At 38.1% G+C, this 20,797-nt stretch overlaps 1 protein-coding gene, 1 long non-coding RNA gene and 1 pseudogene across 3 annotated transcripts in view; all 3 read left to right on the top strand.

The window, feature by feature from the left end:
* LOC118242660 (B-cell receptor CD22-like) overlaps nt 1-20,797 on the top strand; it is a 127,915-nt pseudogene that overhangs the window by 51,394 nt on the left and 55,724 nt on the right. Inside the window, exons 4-7 of the transcript XR_014118318.1 lie at nt 14,088-14,115; nt 17,189-17,443; nt 17,555-17,809; nt 17,920-18,180. The product of XR_014118318.1 is annotated as a B-cell receptor CD22-like (transcript). The remainder of the gene's footprint in view (nt 1-14,087; nt 14,116-17,188; nt 17,444-17,554; nt 17,810-17,919; nt 18,181-20,797) is intronic.
* Nucleotides 5,828-14,296, top strand: LOC113568745 (uncharacterized). Its single transcript, XM_035534715.2, has 7 exons — nt 5,828-5,913; nt 6,071-6,388; nt 6,579-6,677; nt 6,798-6,848; nt 8,961-9,065; nt 9,387-9,433; nt 11,798-14,296. Exons 1-7 carry the CDS (start codon nt 5,874-5,876, stop codon nt 12,233-12,235), a joined length of 1,098 nt encoding a protein of 365 aa, XP_035390608.2. The 5' UTR covers nt 5,828-5,873; the 3' UTR covers nt 12,236-14,296.
* Nucleotides 16,310-16,956, top strand: LOC145651955 (uncharacterized). Its single transcript, XR_014118134.1, has 3 exons — nt 16,310-16,329; nt 16,603-16,672; nt 16,890-16,956. It is a non-coding gene; the product is annotated as an uncharacterized LOC145651955 (long non-coding RNA).

Here is a 20,797-nt window from a genome sequence, read left to right as displayed (position 1 = left end):
AAACCCCATCTATAACCTATTAACTGTAACTGTAAATTTAACTGTAAACGTGTCTCAGCAAAGCACAACCCACCCACTGATCTCTAATGAAGCTGAGGACTCTATGATTTACTCCAACATGACCTTCTAAGTGTAACCAAAAAACCCAGTCTGTCCACAGTCATCAACAGAGCAACACATAAGACTGAACAACGGCTCATTTAATCATCCATTTAAAGGCTGCAAACAGTTGAGAACTCAGGAAAAACTCTTCCCTTAGAAACTGCATATCTATCATAACAGTCTATGCACAGCTGACTTGGGGAGGTGTAAGCCACAGAGTAATCGTGAGAAGACGACACTCAGAGTAAGTGTGAGGAGGAGAAGACACATGGATTAAGTGTGAGGAGAAAACACACAGACTAAGTTTGAAGCAAAGAAGACACTCAGAGTAAGTGTGAGGAAAAGACAACACTCAGGGAAAGTGTTCAAGTCATACACAGTATAACTTGTCATAAACAGTATAACTCGCAGTGAAATGGTTTGAGAGTGCTCTGTCCAAACTGTGGGAAAAAAACCCCCAAAACAACAGGGGTGTATAGGGAAATATCTATCTATCTATCTATCTATCTATCTATCTATCTATCTATCTATCTATCTATCTATCTATCTATCTATCTATCTATCTATCTATCTATCTAACTATATATATATATATATATATATATATATATATATATATATATATATATATATATATATATATATATATATATATGTACAATATATGTACAATATATGTATAATATGTTTATATACACAATGTACAATCTATATATGGATATGTATAAATGTATGTACACAATGTACAATTCCAGCTTACAATTGAATATTTACAGTTACATGGTAGTGGTGGTCCCCACAGTTGAGGAGTTTCCCTGATTCAGTGTCCAAATGCCCTGTGGGAAGAAGCTCCTCTTCAGTCTCTCTGTCTTGGTCATCAGGGAGCGAAAGCGCTTCCCTGACCTCAACAGAGAGAAGAGCCTATTGTTGGGATGGGTGGGGTCCTTCACAATCCTCCTGGCCTTGGTCTGGCACTGCTTGTAATAAATGCTCTGCAGGTCAGGAAGTTCCATATGAGTGATGCGCTCTGCTAAATGCACCACTCTTTGGAGTGCTTGTCTGTCCTACTTGGTGCCGTTCCCATACCAGACTGTGATGTTCCCCATGAGGATGCTCTCGATAGTGCAGGTGTAGAAGTTCCGCAGTACCTTGGAGGGCAGTCTGAAGTCTTTTAGGCGTCTGAGGTGGTAAAGATGCTGACGAGCCTTCTTTGCCAGGGAGTTGGTGTGACGGGACCAGGACAGGTCCTGCGAGATGTGAACACCAAGGTACCTGAAATTATCTACTCTCTCCACCGTGGTTCCACTGATCCTCACAGGTTGGTAGTGCCGCTCCTGCTTCTTGCTGCAATCCACGATCACCTTTGTCTTGCTGATATTTAGGAGGAGATTATTTTCCTGGCACCACTTTTCCAGGTGTTTAATCTCCTCCAGGTAGGCCTTTTCGTTATTGTCCGAGATCAGACCCATGACAACTGTGTCGTTAGCATCTTGACAATGATGGTGGAGCTGGAAGTGGCTGTGCAGTTGTAGGTGTACAGTGAGTAGAGCAGGGGGCTTAGGACACAACCCTGAGGAGCTCCAGTGCTGAGGGTGAGGGTGGATGAGACACAGTTGCCCACCCGTACTGATTGTGGTCTGTCTGTTAGGAAGTTGGAGATCCAGTCACACAGGGATGTATGCAGTCCTAGATCCTCCAACTTAGTAGTGAGTAGGGAGGGGATGATGGTGTTAAATGCTGAACTGTAGTCTACAAACAGCATTTTAACATAATTACCCCTCCATTTGTCCAAGTGGGTCAGTGTGGTGTGGAGCAGATGTACAATTGCATCATCAGTGGAGCTGATGTGGCGGTATGCAAACTGCAGTGGGTCCATGGAGGCTGGCAGTGTAGGAAAGTGTGAGGAAAAGACACTCAGAGTAAGTGTGGGGAGAAGACAACACTCAGGGTAAGTGTGAGGAGGAGAAGTGTAAATATTTGTAGGTATTCAGATCTCCTTACTCAACTTGTGGAGCTGGCAGCACTGCACTGTTTAAAACTCTCAAAGGAACGTTTGCCAGTGAGCTGTTTCTGCACACAGGACTCTCAGTAATAATATAATAATATACATGTATCATGTATGTAAATGTTATTCTGTTTGTTCTGTTTTTGTGGCAGTGGAATTTACCTGATGAGTTCAGGAGGAAACAGTGTCATCTGGTGGAAATAATATGCTTTTTATATTAATATGCTTTCTGATATATTAAAGGTTTTCATTTGTAAAAAACCTTTTAACAGCTACAAGAAATTGTCCAAGTGGATCTAATAACAGGGTGTCTAGGACAGACTGTAACAAGAAATTATGTGAAACGTATGCCTACTGTATGTGTATGTGTGTGCATGCGCATATATATGTGTGTGTGTGTGTGTGTGTGTGTGTGTGTGTCTGTGTGTGTGTGTGTGTGTGTGTGTGTGTGTGTCTGTGTGTGTTTGCTTCTGAATTAAAGAAAAATGACAAAGTGAGGGAAAATAGGAGAAGGTGACTGTATATTTAAAACTCTGTATAATACAAAACACTTCCCTCAGTCCTTAGTTATTCCAAAATCACAGACAGACACACCCAGTTCAGCGCAAATGGCAGCCACACCCTACTCCTGCTGAACTGACCAGAGCATATTTACAAGGGAGTCTGTTGTAACAGGTACCACTTTAGGCCTTTTAAAAAACAACATCACTGTGTCAGGGCAAACTACAGGTTTATTAATATAATTTAACAACCGTAAAGTAAAATACAATGAGCAGAAAATCTGGTTCTGCATTTCAGGCACAAAGGACTTCACTGACATTTAACGTAGCCACCATCACACATGTGCATAAATCACTTCAATACAATTGATGATAAACTAAAATATTTCCACACCATGGCTAATAAATAAAATAAAATAAAATAAAATAAAATTCTACATCACAAAAGTTTTTTCTTTGATCACTACCTATGATCTTGTATGCTCTCAGTTTATAATTGTATGAGTCAAGCCTTCTGACATTATTTATTCAACTGGATTAATATACGTATATCCATTTGAATATGAATAATGAATCCATATGAACAATATTTTATTGTAAATACATTTTCTGATAAATTATAATAATATAAATTATGAATGAATAAGATTACTACTTCCATTTCCTCACATACTATGCATTACTGTGGCATCAATGTTATAAATTAGATCAAATTGTTATTATTTATCATCTGAGTAAATGCTTGAATATAGGTAAAAAAAAACATTCTATAAAAACAGGAATTTACAGGAGTTTACTGGGCAAGGTAAGTTCAGTCAGGTGATTTCTGAACATTAGTAAAAAATAAATAACTTAAAATTTCCTCTCTCGATAACTTGAGTGGATTCAAATGTGTTACAGATCTGTAGGAGCTTGACTCATGTACATTTTATTCATTAGAAATTAGGTGGCTGCTACATTCTGACTGCAGGGTAAGTTCAAACCATCGCCAGACTACAACAGTTAGAAAAGTCACAGTCACAAATACAAAAAGAGTATTAGAAATATAAAGACTGAGAAGCGGACAGAGAAAAGCGTACATAGAGAGAGACGAAACCTGACAGTGATGATTAGACAGAAAAACTGACAGTGTAAAATGGAGTGCTAGGGAGGCAGATGCATTTGCTGAAGAGAGTGAAATTTAGTAGGGGCAAATGCAAGATGAAGGTCAATATCACACTCCAAGGTCAGACAACACAGAGAGCCCAGGCATACATAGTACACAAGCAGCAGTATGAACTAAACAAGCGAACACATAACAGGCTAGGAATACAGTTACCACAGGTAGAGAAACCACATACAAGGAATAGATTAACAAAGACCAGCAACAAGACTGGAAAAAACACAGGGCATATATACACAAGTAGAAGTGAGAACTCACAAGAAACAGGTGATTTAAATGAGACAGCAAAAACCAAAACAAGGACCGGAACAGGAACGGAGAAAATGAAACAATGAAAAAAGACGATGGAGGTAGATGGTAGGAAGGGGCCAATCATGACAGACAGACGACAGGAAGAGTAAACACTGAATCATTCATTGTGCTCACACCATTCAGACGTGGAGTAACTGAGGAAAAAACACACAAGTAAAACCTCATTTTACTGTGTTATTTTTCCCCAGAAACACATGATACATTATTAGGGTATACAGTCTATGGTGACAAGCCTGTTGTACTCAGAGATGAAATGTGTAGACATACTCGTACTGCAGCTGCAGTGATGCTCACTGAACTCTAGATGGCAGTACTGGTATGCTGTACTGTGGCATGGACCTTTGACTAAGTGGGACTATCTTAACCTCCTCCCCTTCCCCTAGGGGGTACAGTCCCCCAGGGGACTGTGGTTTCTGATTGAGAGTAAGCTTTGCATAAATTGGCTCCTGTTTTTCATAGGTATGTGAGTGATTTGATTGTACAAAGCTGGTTCCTGTCTGTAAAGAGTCCTTGGGTTTGAGAAAGGTACTATATAAATGTGTCAGATAAGTGAAAGTTTGAAGTTTGGATACATTAAACTCTACTGGGTAAAATTGATACAGGTCAGAGGGGACCCGACAGAGGACCCAATTTAGCAATGCCAGTGTGCAGAAAACCTTCTTACCACAAGAGCAGCAGAGCATACAACTGTGGAACCAGCTACCGATAACTGTACAGCTCCTTATTTGTGACAATGTGTCAAAAAAAAACATGAGACTTTTTAACCTCAGTGGAGATAAACAAGTAAATAAGCTGAGTGCATCATTACTGCAGGCTGTTTTAGAGAAGTTGCACAGCATCTGTGAAAGCATCTGAGAACTCAGTGTATGACATAACAACACAGATACGGACAATACAGTTGCTGTGTTGGTCTAATGTGCAGTATTTGTTCTGGTTGCTCTACTTATTAGATCAACATGAAATACAGAGCAAAATGTTTAAAATGCAAAATAAAGTTGAAAATAAAATGTTCCCACCTAGCGCTTTTAACCTGAACAAGATGAGCCTGGAGTTGGAGGTTTTATGCAAGAACTTTGCAGCTCGTTGTGATGCAAATAAAACATGAAACTTTTAATCTACATGGAAACAAACAAACCAACCTACAAATAGAGAAGTTGCAGTAATGGAGAAGTTGCAGCAATTGTGACAGCCTCTGAGAACTCAATGTTTGACATAGCAGCACAGGCACAGACAATACAGTTGCTGCCTGTGATTTAATGTAAAGTATTAGTTCTGGCTGTTATATATTGAAACGGTTGATATTGAAATAATGACACACACAGGAAAAGGTGCAGGGAGGTTTAGAAATGAGTCTGAGAAAAAGAAAAAGGAAGTGGCAGGAGCTCACTGTGGGTTTTTTGTTTTTCTGAACATGTATATTGTTTATAAAACACCTGGACAAAACATGTCCAAGACTTCCTTCACATCATTGTTTAACATCAGTGTGTTCACCACTGTGTGTGAGGTCACATTAGGACTTAGGTGATGGCTCTCCAGATATATACTACACCTGATCTTGGACTACGTCACACTCTCAGTGAACTCAGTTCAGTCACACTCTGAAAGAAAGATAGAAAGAGAGAAAAGAGAAAGAAGTGAGAAATCCAAAGACAGAGAGAAGAGCTCTGAAAAAATGTGAGAGAATAGAGGCGGTGATTGGTTACACACACCACTTTAAGCAGTGATGAGAACTGAAGGGGGAAGTGTCAGACTATGAGACAGTTCTCCCAGAACTCTAACCACCCAGTTCAACATGTGGACACTTATACTCGTCTTGTCCAGTCTATTCCCAGGTGAGTTGTCCATTTACTGCTCACTATCATCAGACAGGTTCAGCACATTATTAGTTTACCTGCCACACATAGAGGGACTTGGTAGTGAAGTGAATAGTCATAACATTGGATCTTCTGAATGTATTGTACATTACTAACACAATGATTTATTTTACAGCTGGAACTGCTGCTGTAACTACAGTAACTGGATACAAGGGCCGTTCAGTTCAGATCAGATGCCCCTATAAGTCTGGATATGAAACCCACATGAAATATCTCTGCAGAGGAGAATGTTATACTTTCCAGACTAAAGACATCCCTGTTGATTCTAAAACTGCTAAAGATGAGAGATTCTCTTTGAATGATGACACAGCAGCCAGAGTCTTCACTGTCACCATCACTGATCTGAGATCAGAGGATGGAGGAAAATACTGGTGTGCGACACAGCAGACACTGCATGATGACTACACAGAGATTCTGTTAGTGGTTAAAGTAGGTGAGTGATGAGCAGATAAGGACAATTATGATGATGATGATGATGATGATGATGATTAACTGAGGCAATTATGTGAAGTTGGGATTTATAATACAAAATATACAAATGTTCAACATAAAAAGCATGATTTTTGTGTACTGAAAATGAGATGACAGATTTGTTGATAGATAAGTTTGTTTCTATCTTTCAGACACATCTATGAATGTTACTGTCTCACACTCCACCCACACCCCTCCAACACCTGATCTCAGCACATCAGTAAATACTGACTCCACATGGTCAACTGGAGGTAGGCAGAGGTAGAGGGAGAGAGACATCTATCTATCTACATGCCTAAAAAGGGGTTTGCACATCTCCTTTGCTATATCTTGATCATATGGTTTATAATGTTCCACTGTTCTTTTTCCAGCTCACACAGTAAATGATGTAAACCTCCAAAGCAACAGTCCCTCACTCCATGGTATGTACCATTGTCAGGATGAACAGGCAGCAGTTGAGTCGAGTGTATTTTCAGTAAAACAAAAGATTTACTGATAAAAGCTCACAGACCAGGAGGACATTACAGAAAACAAAGTAATAAACAGGCAATGATTAAAACTATTACAGATATCCATGTTAACTCTCAGTCTGGAAAAGCAAAGAGCGTCTAAGATCCACCAGTTAATGTACTGGACTAGTGAGCAGAAGGTTGCTGTTTCAAGCCCCAACATTGCTAGCTTACCACTGTTGGGCCCCTGAGCAAGGCCACTCTCACTTGCACATGTACTTGTTCCCTGTAAGGTTTTCTTTTTTTGAATAAACACTAACATTAAATGCTGTAGAAAATTATCTCTGGATAATGTCACATAGACAGAGTCTTCACTGTTACCATCACTGATCTGAGATCAGAGGATGGAGGAACATACTGGTGAGTGACAGTGTAAACACTGCTTGACCAATACACAGAAAGTGATTAAAAGTGGTCAGTGTAGGATAGAGGACACTAAATGTTACTATTAGAATATATAAATAGTCTTAAACACTGATACTATCCTGCTAAATAGTACCTCAACAGGAATATAGAAATATAATCAAATAATCACTGTGGATATGAATAGCTTCACATGGACCAATTAGTCAAGTAGTTTAACTTGTTCATATATGTTGGGCTGCTTTTATACACTTTGAGTTTAGCAGTTCTTTAACATGAGAGAGAGAGACAGAAATAATGAGAGAGAAAACAAGCACAGCACCACCATAGAACAGAGAGAGACACAGGAAGTGTTGCCATGGTTACATATGAGTTTGAACCATGCAAATCACCACTGCGGGTTAGAGTGTGAAGAGCTTCTGTTTTCTATAACTGTCATGTCTCCTGTACAGCTGCGATGTTTGTCCTTAGCATTTTGCAGTAGCATTCACTTCTTTAAAATGAACCCTCTGTAAAAATGGCTTTCTGCCGGCAGTTATCTGTGATTCATACAGGATCATTAGCTAAATGTAATAATTGTTTTCCACTGACAAACATTTTTTTTTTTTAATCTGGCTGCCTGAACATGGTTGTGAACAAGCAAACTCTAAATAAGATTTTAGTAACACTGGATTTTTGAGAAACTTAATGTTTCAGCTGTAATGTCATCTTTTAATACTTCCAGCTGCATCTATATGAAATAATTAAAATTAAATTCCAAGATGATTGGAATGTATCCACTTGTATATTTCCTGGAAACCGTTAGAGTGTAATCTCACTGGTGTAGATTCCTGTGAGCTGTTCCTGGGCCATTTTAGTGGATAGCAAACTACACTCTATTACCTAGGAAGATATGCTTCTTTGAAACACAAAACTCACCACAAACGTATAGAAACGGAATTAATTATGGTAAAGAGTAAAAGCTAAAAACCTCTCTGTCGGTTTAGATGGCAGGCAGGGCCGTGAACGACATCACTACAGGGACGTGACACACCAGGCCTGGCTCAAACCACATTATCTCACTCTATGATATCACACATCCCTGTCACCTCTCCCTCACACACTCATTCCTACACACTTTACACACACAGTATAACAGCACAGCATACATGTACATCACTACCTCTGTTGCATCTGCATGTCTACAACTATTACCCCAGGCTTACTGCTAGAGGACCCCCCCCCAAAAAAAAATAAAATAAATAAAAATAAAAAATAAATGAATGAATAAATAAATAAATAAATAGATAGATACACGGTTAATATTATCAGCAACCAAACTGGTCCAAAACCCGATAAAGCCTGTACAGCCAGTGGTCCAGTGACACATACCCAAGGTCATAAATGTATCTATAAAGGCCTGTACCCACAATGTATGTGAAAGGCTTCCAGACCATGTGTATTTTGTGTTGTGGAATTAGAGAAGATTCTGACTTGCTATGACCACAAAACATGACATGTAGTTACACTGAATCAGATCAGTTCTATTTTCTCTAAGGACAAACTAGCAGAAATAGCAGTATTGCATGCACATATGATTTCATGTAAATTCTATGTAGTATATGTGGCCCCTGTTGTTCTACCAGAGACTGAGATCTGCTCTCCTCTCTAATGCTTTACTAGGATCCTTCATTCCCTTATTTGTGGTTTTGGTCATAATAACAATCATTCTTCTGGTGTGTGTAATAATGCTGGGAAAGATAAAGAAAAAGAAGAAGACATCAAAAGGTAGGAAACAGAGAGAGAGAGAGAGAGAGAGAGAGAGAGAGAGAGAGAGATTCCACATAATCACTAATTATGTTAAATATCTTTGACATTTAACTGCTTGTACTAAAGAAATTGCCATTTTTAGATGTAACAGTGTGCATCTGCTCCACTTTCATTCATATGAAATGGGGTTTATTAGGCCCCAGTGTGTCTAACAGTGACAGCCTGTTGCTGCCCATACTCATTTATCATTGATTAACTTATGTTTATCTTTAAATTGATTAACCGTTACAACATATTTGTCATTAATTAATTTGGGGTTTATTGTCAACATTCTCTCAGCCTCACCCCAAACCCAGTGTCTGCATGACTCCTCTCACAGCCATGGGGTGAGTCCTGGTCACACTTGAAACAGATATTCACCACATTCACGAGTGAATTGTGCACTATGTTGTATAAGATTGTGATGCATTTCCTACCTACTTGATATAAGTGAGCAAATATAAATATGTACCACAAGTAATTAAGGAACATCTTAATAACAATTATGTTCTGGAAGCTGAGTGAATTTATTAAGAAATTATCTATAAATATAAATGTCTAAATAGATAGTCCCTTTAAAGGTATCTCAGTAAATCACTCTTATTAGCTTGTCTTGTGCACTAACTTATACTCCATGTCAGACCTGCTGCTCTTGACACCATCTAATGTTCAAACTCTGAATGGTCTTGAAAGAACAGACAGCATTTACATTTAGCTTTATCCAAGGCAATTTACAGTTATGATTGAGTACAACTTGAGGGTTAAGGGCCTTGTTCAGGGGCCCAAGAGTGCCAACTTGGCAGGAGTGGGGCTTGAACTAAAAATTAAAAACAAACAAAAAAATAATATTGTATATGTACTATTGTATATGTAAATTTGAGAGTCCTGCATAATATCTTAGCTATTCCCAGGACTGCACACTTCTGGACCGAGATCTCGGATGTTGTTCCTGGGATCTGTTGGAGCCAGTCTCGCAGTTTTGGGGTCACAGCCCCTAGTGCTCCGATTACCACGGGAACCACTGTTGCCTTCACCCTCCAGCTCTTTCTTCTGCACTTCAGCATTTCTCCATATCAGACACTTCCACTACCTGCCAGTGGTACATATTGTACATAATCTCCTCCCAGTCAAACATGCTCTGCAGCATCTGTGTCTTCTACACTCAAATAGTGGCTCAGCACCTTTGCTTAGAATAACTAGTTAGTGCTTTATGACTTTTGAGTGATACACAGGCTGACTAAGCAGTGAGCAGTGTGTAGGTGAACTGCTAAGTAAAGTAAGCAAGTAACTACACTGCCAGAGCTGATGTAAGATAATCTGCTCTTGGCCAAACAAACTGATTCATGTATTGTAGGTTCAGTAGGAAAACAAAACAAAACAAAAAAAACTTACTTTTGAAATATATACTAACTTATGATAAACTTTTAGATTTGTAATATATACTAAACCATTATAATAAATATGAAATTTGGCTCCACCCATACCCAACAGTAGACTGATACTGGTCAGTGCATCCATTCTCTGAACAGGTAAATAACAAGCAAAGGCATCATCTATGACTCCCTTAGGAAATCCACAGCTATCCAAATATTGTATAACTATAAAACCCATATAACTTAATAACAATATCACTCTGTTTGTTAAAATGTTTAAGTGCAGAGTACTACTCATTTGGTAGATTAATTATTTAGTTGGTTTATTGAAATGTATGTTACCAATAACCTTTTTGCAGATATTAATAAATAGTCCCTATTAAATATGATTATATAGCCAAATATTAAATGCCACTAATGGACTTACATTCATTAGTAGGAGGCTTTGTACGTACAAATTTTAAGTCTTTTGATAGTATAGATTTCTCCAGACAATTTGATTCTAAAGCACTGGGTGCTCCCTGCCGAACCTGTAATCCCACCAATCACATCCCACTTCCTCGTTCAAGACCTCCTGATTACTATTCATGTGCACATGTTTGCTGTTTCTGTGTGTGTGTGTGTGTGTGTATATCAGCCTTTGTCAGTTCATGCTCTGTGAAGTATCACCAAGGTTTACTCAATGGGTACTGAGAGTTTTCTCTGTTTTTGCCTTTCCTGTGTGCTGACCTGTTTTTGTTCTTTGACTCTGGTCCCTCTCTGATGTTTTTGTCACTGCTCTTTTGTGTATTGTGTGTCCCTCAACCTGTTGCTGATGTGTGACTGTTTTATGACCATGTTTTTGGAAGCCCCGTTTGTTTACACCCACTGCGTTTGTATTTTACTGCATGTATCAGATCCAGTTCTGTAGCATTTACACTGGGGATGGTGACAACTTTATTGTGGTTTAAATAGGCAGGAGGAACAAGTAGTTCTACTGTTTTCATCTCTTTTCAAATAAAAAAATATTTATCTACACTCTCAGAGTTTTATAAATGCATGGAAAGAATGGTATGACTTAAACATCAACTCTTTCTGACAAACTGATATCACCTCCTAACACTTCAGAAGCACTTTTCTAGCATAGCTGATGAAGGATCTCTGTCTGAAACTTCCTTTTTCTGGAAACCTTGAGTACTTCACTGCAATTTTGACTACTTCTACATATTTTACTACAGTACACTGCAGTTACTCCCGGAAGGCTTCAGATATATATGTGTGTATATAAGAGGGAATATACAGAAAAAAACAAAACAATATATTGTTGCTAAATTCTGTTTTCTTTTTCTCTTCACTCAGGTTCCACTTTCTGTCTGTGACAGTGAGGAGATTAAAGACACCAGAAGTCATTCTGTCTCAGACGCTGGAGCTCCTACAGCCTACTCTACTGTCAATCTACCCACAAACCCCTGTGATTCCTCCCAAACTGTTTATGCCAACACCCATTTATCCACAAACCCCTGTAATTTTTCATATGTTGTTTCTGCTACTGCTCCACTATCATCAAACTCTCCTGATCAGAACACTTACGGTATGGCTCTTTTACCCAAAATATACTCTGATTCCTCAGTGTGTGATACAAATCAGTCTGAAGGGTTGTTTGCTGAAGCTCAAACTTATGCATCAGTGAAGTTTTATAAGAATGCACACAATTTTAATGATGCTGTGACCAGGGAGACCTTCAAGGAGGACTCGTGTGAATATTCCACTGTTAATCATGTCACAGGATGGGTCTAGGCTTGCATTTTTAATTGGTTACCCTTGTATTCTTTCATGTTTTTATGAAGACTGTGTAAGGGAGAGGGGGAGGGGCTGGGGATGAGAGCTGGAAGTACAAGTCACCAGTGTGCTGCCCTGTCTGTTACCTGCAGCACTGTCAGTGGTACGGGGGCAGAGAAACAGCAGCATGTTTGTGTGAATTCTGCCTGGATCATTTGAATGCTTCTAGAAGTCACAATAAGAATCATACAATCAATCAATCAATCAATCAATTATTTACAAGAAGATAAGGCCAGCCAGCCTGTGCTGTTCTGAGCCAGAAAGTCTGTACTGCCATTTAGAGCACAAAGTGAGTAAGTTACAATGATCACCATGGTAGAAATACATGATTCATTAGAAGCAGGGGCGATTCTAGGATTAGAGCTTTGTACATTTTAAAATTATTTTGGACCAGCATTCCCAGACTTGGGAATGACTGACTTTTTACAGCCACCACACCACAGACACACATACTGTAACTGGTGTGTGTGCATGAGCGCATGTGATCAGTGCAGCTACTGCACGGCTTCTGGGAGAACAAGGCGGGGGAAGAGTAGGAGAGAGAAAGTGGATCATATAATTCACGAGTGAAGGCACGATTGCTTTATTTTCATTGTTAATATATTATGTTTAAAGCATATACCTTCTATGGTTTTAACATTTTTTCAGAGACAAACTTCTGATCTACTTAAAGCCCACCTAAGTGGAGCATGACTGTTAAGTAAAGAAGACTGTAAATTTCCTCCTGAGAAACTAGTAGGTCACTGCAAACATCTGAACACATAAAAATGTCAGAATGACTGAGAAGATCAGGTAAAGATGATGTCTGCGCTCCCAATCTATAATTTTATGCAGTGTCCAGTAGGGGTCTTTTCTCTAGAATAACTGCAGCTGATGCTTACAGTTCTTCTTACATGCCAGACTTTCTAGTGGACTTTCCACAGCATGAGGGTCAATTATGAACAATCTGATAAATATTCTAATCAAATAACAATTATTAATAATCACTGCATATCCTGGCACTTAATATGCCAATAAAAGGGGCATACATGAGATGTTGCTATTCAGACATTATCCTGTCTTATAAACATCAGTTAAAGAGAGTGTGAGATGGATAAATGAGGGACACATGTCTCTATATGATGACAAAACAAAGCAAATCTTCACACCGACCATCAGACATGTAACAGATCAGGATTCTGGACAGCACTGGTGAGCTGAATCAGACTGGCAACATGATCATGGATATTTGATTTAATTAAAATGTGTGCAAAGTTACAGCTTTGTTTCTGTTTGAGCCAGTGTTTCATCTTTGTACTTGAAGTCATTCAGTATCTATATCTGAATTGTGATGGCCATATTTGATGTAAATGATGTAAATAAGGCATTACAATGTAAATAATGTGCTTAGAATGTTGTGCCGTACTGGCAGCAGCAGTGGGCGGGGCTAAACCCTCAGTGGCTCTATTGAACCATCATTATGTGCAAAGGGCTCTGAGGTCACGTGATGTCCACACCACTGTGGCTCAGTAGCACAAAACATCCAGGAGTTTCATTGTTCTCCACTAGATGGGGAAACACCTTTCTTTGTGCTTACAAACCACATAGTGAACAGCTCATGAGGGAAAATAATAAATAAAAGAAAAACTTTTAAAAATGTCTGTAAAATGTTCACATTTTAAATATTTGAGATTTCTGTACAACAAATTTGGGATGAGCTCTTAAAGTGGTGCTCAAGATGATTAAAATATTCTTTAAAAGAATAAATATTCTTATTTCAGCAGTACGCTGAAAGGTGGTGACATCATGTATAAAATGTAGGAAACAACAGAAGAAATATAGTACACTGAACAAGTTATGTGAAGGAAACTGACCTAAAGAAAATACAGTGCAGCATGAAATCACCAATTACATACAGAAGATAAAGTTCAGAACATTTGAGCAGGGATGGATATTGCACTCAAGGGAATATCAAAAAATGATCAGTTGTCTCATTGACCCTGGACCATACTAATAACTCTGATAATGGATTTGCCCTTAATAAATCTCGCTCTTCTCCACATATGCGTCCTCCTTGTGATTGCTCCACATTAGATACCTGTGATCGCTTCACATTAGATACAGGGTAAAATTTAGGATATTAAACCAAATTAGATATTCCTCACATTCTACCTCATATGCAAATATGAATAAGTCAGATAAATGTAGCTGCCATCAGCTGGCTAGTTAACTTGCTTACAAAGGCCAAAGACTAGTTGTCTACCGTGACTACTTTACATAAATTAACTAGGGTTTCAAACAGTTTTCTTACCAAAATAGTGAGCATTTATTATATTTATTAATAATTTTACTAAAGTAAAAGAAATCTAAGTCACATTTAAACATTCATCAGCCACCATCACTACTAAACTTGTTATTGTCTACCATTTTTTATAAATGATGTGAGTAGATTTAGTAGAATAGCTCCTCCCTTTCCGATTTTGCATTGCATTATGGGACAATAGTGTCCATCCAAACCATACACAAAAATCACTGGTTCTAAGTATGCAATTGGAATGCATCCATTAGAACCATCCAACTGTTAGAGAAAGACACTTGTAATGACAGCCTGCTCAAAACTATTTTGAAACATATTGTGTCAGCCAGCTTCAGTTGCGTGATTTGATTTGATTTTATTACAGTAGTGGAACAGACATGTGATCATGACTTACTGATCCTTATATTCTGACTTGCTGCTAATTTTCTGAAACTTTGTAGATAAAATGGTTTTACTAAACATTAATAAACATTACAATATAATTCCATAGGAACAGTAACAGTAATGTTATAACTGGGTCATGTGTATACTGTGAATTAAGGTATATGAGAGAGTAGGGAGCTGAGCTGCATAATCAATGAATTAGTGTGTCTCTGTGAGATGATCACCTATGACATCACACCTCATGTCTGCTACAGAGATACTTTTAAGGAACAAACTTTAGATTATGTGATCACTTTTTTTTTTTTTTTTTTTTTTTTAAACAGCACAAGATGAGCTTGGTCCCACTGTCCTGAGATCAGGACTTAGAAATCCACCAATGCTGATCTTTGGATCATACAGCACCAGCAGAACAGGTGGAACTGAGCTTTGTACTGTGTACAGGAATGTGTGGTAAAACAGTGTCAGTGATACTGACACAGTTCATTATGCTTTTACAGAATCTTGTGTTTTGCACATTAAATTTGTAGATTTCAACCTGTGTGGCATGCCCCACTGGGGGAGGGGGGGGGGGGGGCAAAACCTGCCATAGCGGGCTGTGAGATAATGAGATATTTAGATTAAACTCTCAGTACTCACATTTAATCAGCGGTGAAACTGTTCTGCAGTAAGCTTAAGCAATTAATTATTTTCCCACTAGAGGGTGCAAGAATGCATTCTTCTAGAGCAAAACGTTTGACTGATTATCTTCTCTCTGATAATGCAGGCTGCCCATCTACATCCTTTTCACATGTGGTCTAAAAAACGGACCCATGAATTGAAGAGCAGGGATAACAGTGAAGTTTGTTTTTTCTTTTGTAAGTAAAATGAAGTCCTTTGCTTGTATATAATGTGACACACATGAGCTATTTCATTGAGCTTGTCTGGAGTGTTAGTCACATTCCCACTTTGGCTCAGTGCTTCTTTCTGGAGGTCTGGGGTGGTGCAGTGTCATAGACTGAGCTTGTCTTTAGCTTTATTTGTACTTTGATGACAGCCCAAGGCTGACGGAGGATGGCAGCAGGTGACTACATTTAGTATTTTTGAAATTCACTTTTCACAGATATGCATATTTCTTATTTTGCATTATCACAAGCTATAAATAAAAACTCACTGGAACATATTTTTGCTGCCTCTTTGCAGGGGCCTTCTTTCTCAACACCTGTTTAAAAACCACATGAGCATGCAACAAAGCTGCTTTAGCCAAGAAGGTCAAGCATACTCTAAAAGAGGAAGGAAATAAATGTGTTAACCACATCTAGCTTTTTAGTTTTGTGCTGACTCTGTTCTTATCATTTGATATTTGAACATTGGTGATCACTCTTGTCACAGAACGGTAAGACTCTTTCTTTAGGTCACAACAGTATTAATGCAACATCAATAAAAATTAACAGAATAGAGATTATGGTTTAATTTCCTAGAAATTGATTGTTTAATCATGAACTAACTCAAGAAATAAAACTGAATTGAAATGAGATGACAAAAGCCAAATCTCTTCAGTAATACAGATGTGTCATCAGATCAGTCTGACTGATATTTGAAACAGTGTAAACAGAAGCAGAAATGTGATGCACTCAGCTGTGTTGTGTGCTGTTGTGTGTCTGTGCAGGTTTGTTTAATGATGTCACTCAGAACTCCTCTTCTAACTCTCACTCTCATCACTCTGTTCATGTCTCTGGGTAAGACTGCATTCTTCATCAAAATTTTATTTTTCTTTGTAAAATTTCCAAAACTGTTGAAACCTGCACAAATATTAGGAACATTCTCATATCTCATTTAACGAATTTCTGACACAGTGTTCCCATTTAATGAAGTTAATTTACATTGGTTACCAAAGCCTCCCACATGCCCCACACTACTGCTACAGAGCTTGTTGAGTGCTTTGTGGTTTTTCAGTCAGTTATAGGTGTGCTGTAAGAGGATATGAACATATCCCCTCTCCTGCTCAAACTCTTACTTTCAGATGTGAGTTTACATAGCTTCATTTATATATTATAAATATATTCATTTATATATTATAAATATATTATTTATATATTTGCTTTCATACATTACTTCCATTACATAAAATCAAATGTAAAACAAATGAATAACTGATTAAACACCATACGATCTTGCACTGACAGTGAAATAATTATATTATCTTCATAATAAAAGATAAATATTACATTTAAAGTAATAATTTCTACTAATAGATCCTCCAAAGAATGTGTCAGTGTCCATCACTCCCTCTGGTGAAATAGTGGAGGGTAGTTCAGTGACTCTGACCTGCAGCAGTGATGCCAACACACCTCTGCAGAGCTACAACTGGTTCAAAGAGAAAACATTATTAGGAAAAGAAAGCACACACATTATTACTAATATCAGCTCTGAGGACAGTGGGGAATACAAGTGCAAGTCCAGTAATGAACATGGACCAAAATACTCATCTGTAATACTGAATGTTATGTGTAAGTTATTGTTTACCTTGTACAATTTGAAATTATTTTGTTTTTTAAAGGTACAATAAAGAAAATACATTCTCTGATGATTAAATCATGCCATTGTTTCCTGCTTTTTAGATCCTCCAAAGAATGTATCAGTGTCCATCAGTCCCTCTGGTGAAATAGTGGAGGGAAGTTCAGTGACTCTGACCTGCAGCAGTGATGCCAACCCACCTGTGCAGAGCTACAACTGGTTCAAGGAGAAAACATTATTAGGAAAAGAAAGCACACACATTATTCCTAATATCAGCTCTGAGGACAGTGGAGAATACAAGTGCAAGTCCAGTAACAAACATGGATCAAAATACTCATCTGTAATACTGAATGTTATGTGTAAGTTATTGTTTGCTTTGTACAATTTGAAATTATGTGTTTTGTAAAGGTACAATAAAGAAAATACCTCCTCTGATGATTAAATCATGCCATTGTTTCCTGGTCTTTAGATCCTCCAAAGAATGTATCAGTGTCCATCAGTCCCTCTGGTGAAATAGTGGAGGGCAGTTCAGTGACTCTGACCTGCAGCAGTGATGCCAACCCACCTGTGCAGAGCTACACCTTGTTTAAAGAAGAAGGAACCTCACCTGTAGGATCTGGACAGAATTACAGCATCATCAACATCATGGCTGAACACACTGGACTGTACTACTGTGTAGCTCAGAATGAACATGGAGTTCTCAATGTATCTGTGACCATCAGTGTTAAGAGTAAGTGGTAAATAATTAGAGAACATAACAGTGTCCATAAACTGATGACAGACTAAGTGATGGTGATGATCCTGTTCCTTCAGGAGGTCAGAGTTTGTCTGCTGTTTGGTCTATAGTGGGAGGAGGAGCCTTTCTACTTCTCACTGTCTTCATCTGCATATACAGGCCAGTTATAATTATTAATCATTATGTACAATATGTAACTTAGCAGGTATTTCTACAATAATGAAAAAAAAAATAATGATCTCCTTCTCGCTAATTAAAGGAAACATAGAAATCCCAGTGAAAACGATAAACATGGAACCACACTGGTAAGATGACAACTAAAATTAGTCTAGTAGCAGTCATCTCTTTTGGAATTTTTCCCTTCTTTATTGTAATTGAGCCCCACACCCACCACACCACCTCAAAAATGGAAAATATCTTTAAAACATGCATAATGTATAGAAAATATTTAGTGTGTAAAACATTAAGTATTGATTTTCTCACTCCTGCATAGTTATTTACCATCTCCATCAATGTGTCTCCCCCCAGGACGATGTTCAGTATGGCACTGTTACACCCAGCAGATCCAGACCTGTACAGGATGTTGTTCAGTACTCTACACTCAGGGTTCAGTGTGATAGTGTGACCAGCACTGACCAGCAGGGGGAGGCCCAGTATGCCATTGTTACATTCCACCATCATACTGCTGCCACTGAGTGAGTTCTGTAAGTATGACCCCTGTAATGTAAAGTTGATTAAAAAACGTTCCTTCACCTGAAGAGACAAAGGTCCCGAAAATTTTTCATGGAGGTGAAAATGCTGTCAGCATTAAGCGCAACTGCAGGCAGAACTGGGTTATTTAGGAACAGGGTTGTAGCGCCATCTGCTGGACAAAAACTGTTTTTGTAGCCCTTGTAGTTTCTTGCAATACATTAGTTAATGTATGTGACTTTGCAGTGTTGAATGTGATCATGTATATTTGTTCTTTAGGTCACCAACTCAGAAAATGGAGAAGGCCTCAGTGATCTATGGCACAGTAAGAACAGATTACACCTACAGAGGAACAGAGAGAGAGGATCGATATAAATATTAATGTGCATAATTTTTTTTTTTTTCATTTTTTAAGTATATTTATCCACATATTTTTATTGGTCTTAAAGCCCAAGGAAACTCAATATTTTTAATATTTTCAAAGTTGCTCTTCTAGGCACAAAATGGACATATACTAAGTGTGTCCAAAGAATACTGTTCCAAAATTTACTAATTTACCAATTTTGTCAAATTTCTCCTCTTCTGGTGTGAAATTGGTGGTCGTAATGTGGGTATAGCTTACGTAAGTTTAATCAGACACTGGATACACTAAGTTTAATTACATGAGAGGGTAGTCCATACTAATCTAAATTATTTATAGAGCGGTCCATGTAATATTACTCTTATGTTTTATCCTGAATCTCTTACTTCCAGTCAGTAAGCATGAATGAAACTTGCCCAAAATTAATTTAAGCCTTCATTATTGGGTCTCTATCATGGCTCTGGTGCACACTTGTAGGAGAGGTGCATCAAGTGTGCATAGGGGGCACTCATGAGTACTACTGTTGTGGATAATGAAATAAATGTGTTTCCCTACAGTGAAGGGAGTGAAGCTACAAGTTTGAGTAATGGGACGGACCCATGGAGTTTGTCTTTTCCGCCAGCCCCTGTATAGGGGTCTCCTGGTCTCGCACTTAACTCTGTAGTGTTAAATGTTAATAATAGTGTGAAGTTATAAGAGCAAAACTACCATGAGATGAGATCACAGCACATGTCAGCAGTACAGAGTTTTGTTGTGAAAACTTGTAATTGCCACAGTTAAACATTTTGAGTATTCAAGATTTTTCTTTTTTCTTTTCACAATTGCATAGCTTTATGGGTAGTGATAGAGCTAATGTCATTAAACTTGAATTCTGGGTTTTTGTAATTCATATGTAAAAAAACAGTTTTGATTTAATAAACTATATTGAATTAATTTAACTATTGTGCATTTAAATATACATTAGTGATTCTAACCCAATTATGTTGCCCGTGTGTAATAAATTTACATTTTTAATACAAGTTATGTTTTTTTAATACAAGTTACGACTAGCCAAGAATGTGATTTTGTGACTCAAATAGTTGTTCCTTTTTCATATCACTCCCAAGTACTGTCTCTAGCTCACGATCATCCCCTCTCTGGCCATATAGGAGTCAAAAAGAACATTGAGCATTTCTTAAAATATTTCTTCTGGATATCAGTTAGAACTGATGTAGAAAAGTTCTGTGGTACCTGCCATACATGTCAATTAGTTGGGAAAAATAATCAGGTTGTTCCATCCGCTCCACTGTGTCCCATCCCAGCTGTTGGTGAATCGTTTGAAAGAGTTTTAGTTGATTGTGTTGGACCCTTGCCAAAGACACGCTCAGGGAATCGCTATCTTTTTACCTTGATGTGTGCTGTTACGAGATATCCTGAAGCTATTCCCCTTCATTCCCTAAAGTCATAAGTTGTGATCAAAGCACTGATTAAGTTCTGTACCACATTTGGCATACGCAAATGTATCCAGTCCGACCGATGCACAAATTTTATGTCTTATCTATTTAACCAGGTTACCCATGA

This window comes from Electrophorus electricus, chromosome 18, assembly GCF_041902795.1.
Source record: "Electrophorus electricus isolate QZ-2024a chromosome 18, ASM4190279v1, whole genome shotgun sequence".
Classification (NCBI taxonomy): Eukaryota; Metazoa; Chordata; class Actinopteri; order Gymnotiformes; family Gymnotidae; genus Electrophorus; species Electrophorus electricus.
The sequence above is the reverse complement of the archived record's forward strand: the minus strand, read 5'-3'. Positions and strand labels throughout refer to the sequence as shown.

What these genes read in the sequence shown, in the direction of transcription:
- LOC113568745 (XM_035534715.2), top strand. Translation starts at nt 5,874, where the DNA reads ATGTGGACACTTATACTCGTCTTGTCCAGTCTATTCCCAG. An exon ending in CTTGTCCAGTCTATTCCCAG is followed by an intron (nt 5,914 to 6,070) that starts GTGAGTTGTCCA and finishes TTTATTTTACAG; the next exon opens with CTGGAACTGCTGCTGTAACT. An exon ending in CTCCACATGGTCAACTGGAG is followed by an intron (nt 6,678 to 6,797) that starts GTAGGCAGAGGT and finishes TTCTTTTTCCAG; the next exon opens with CTCACACAGTAAATGATGTA.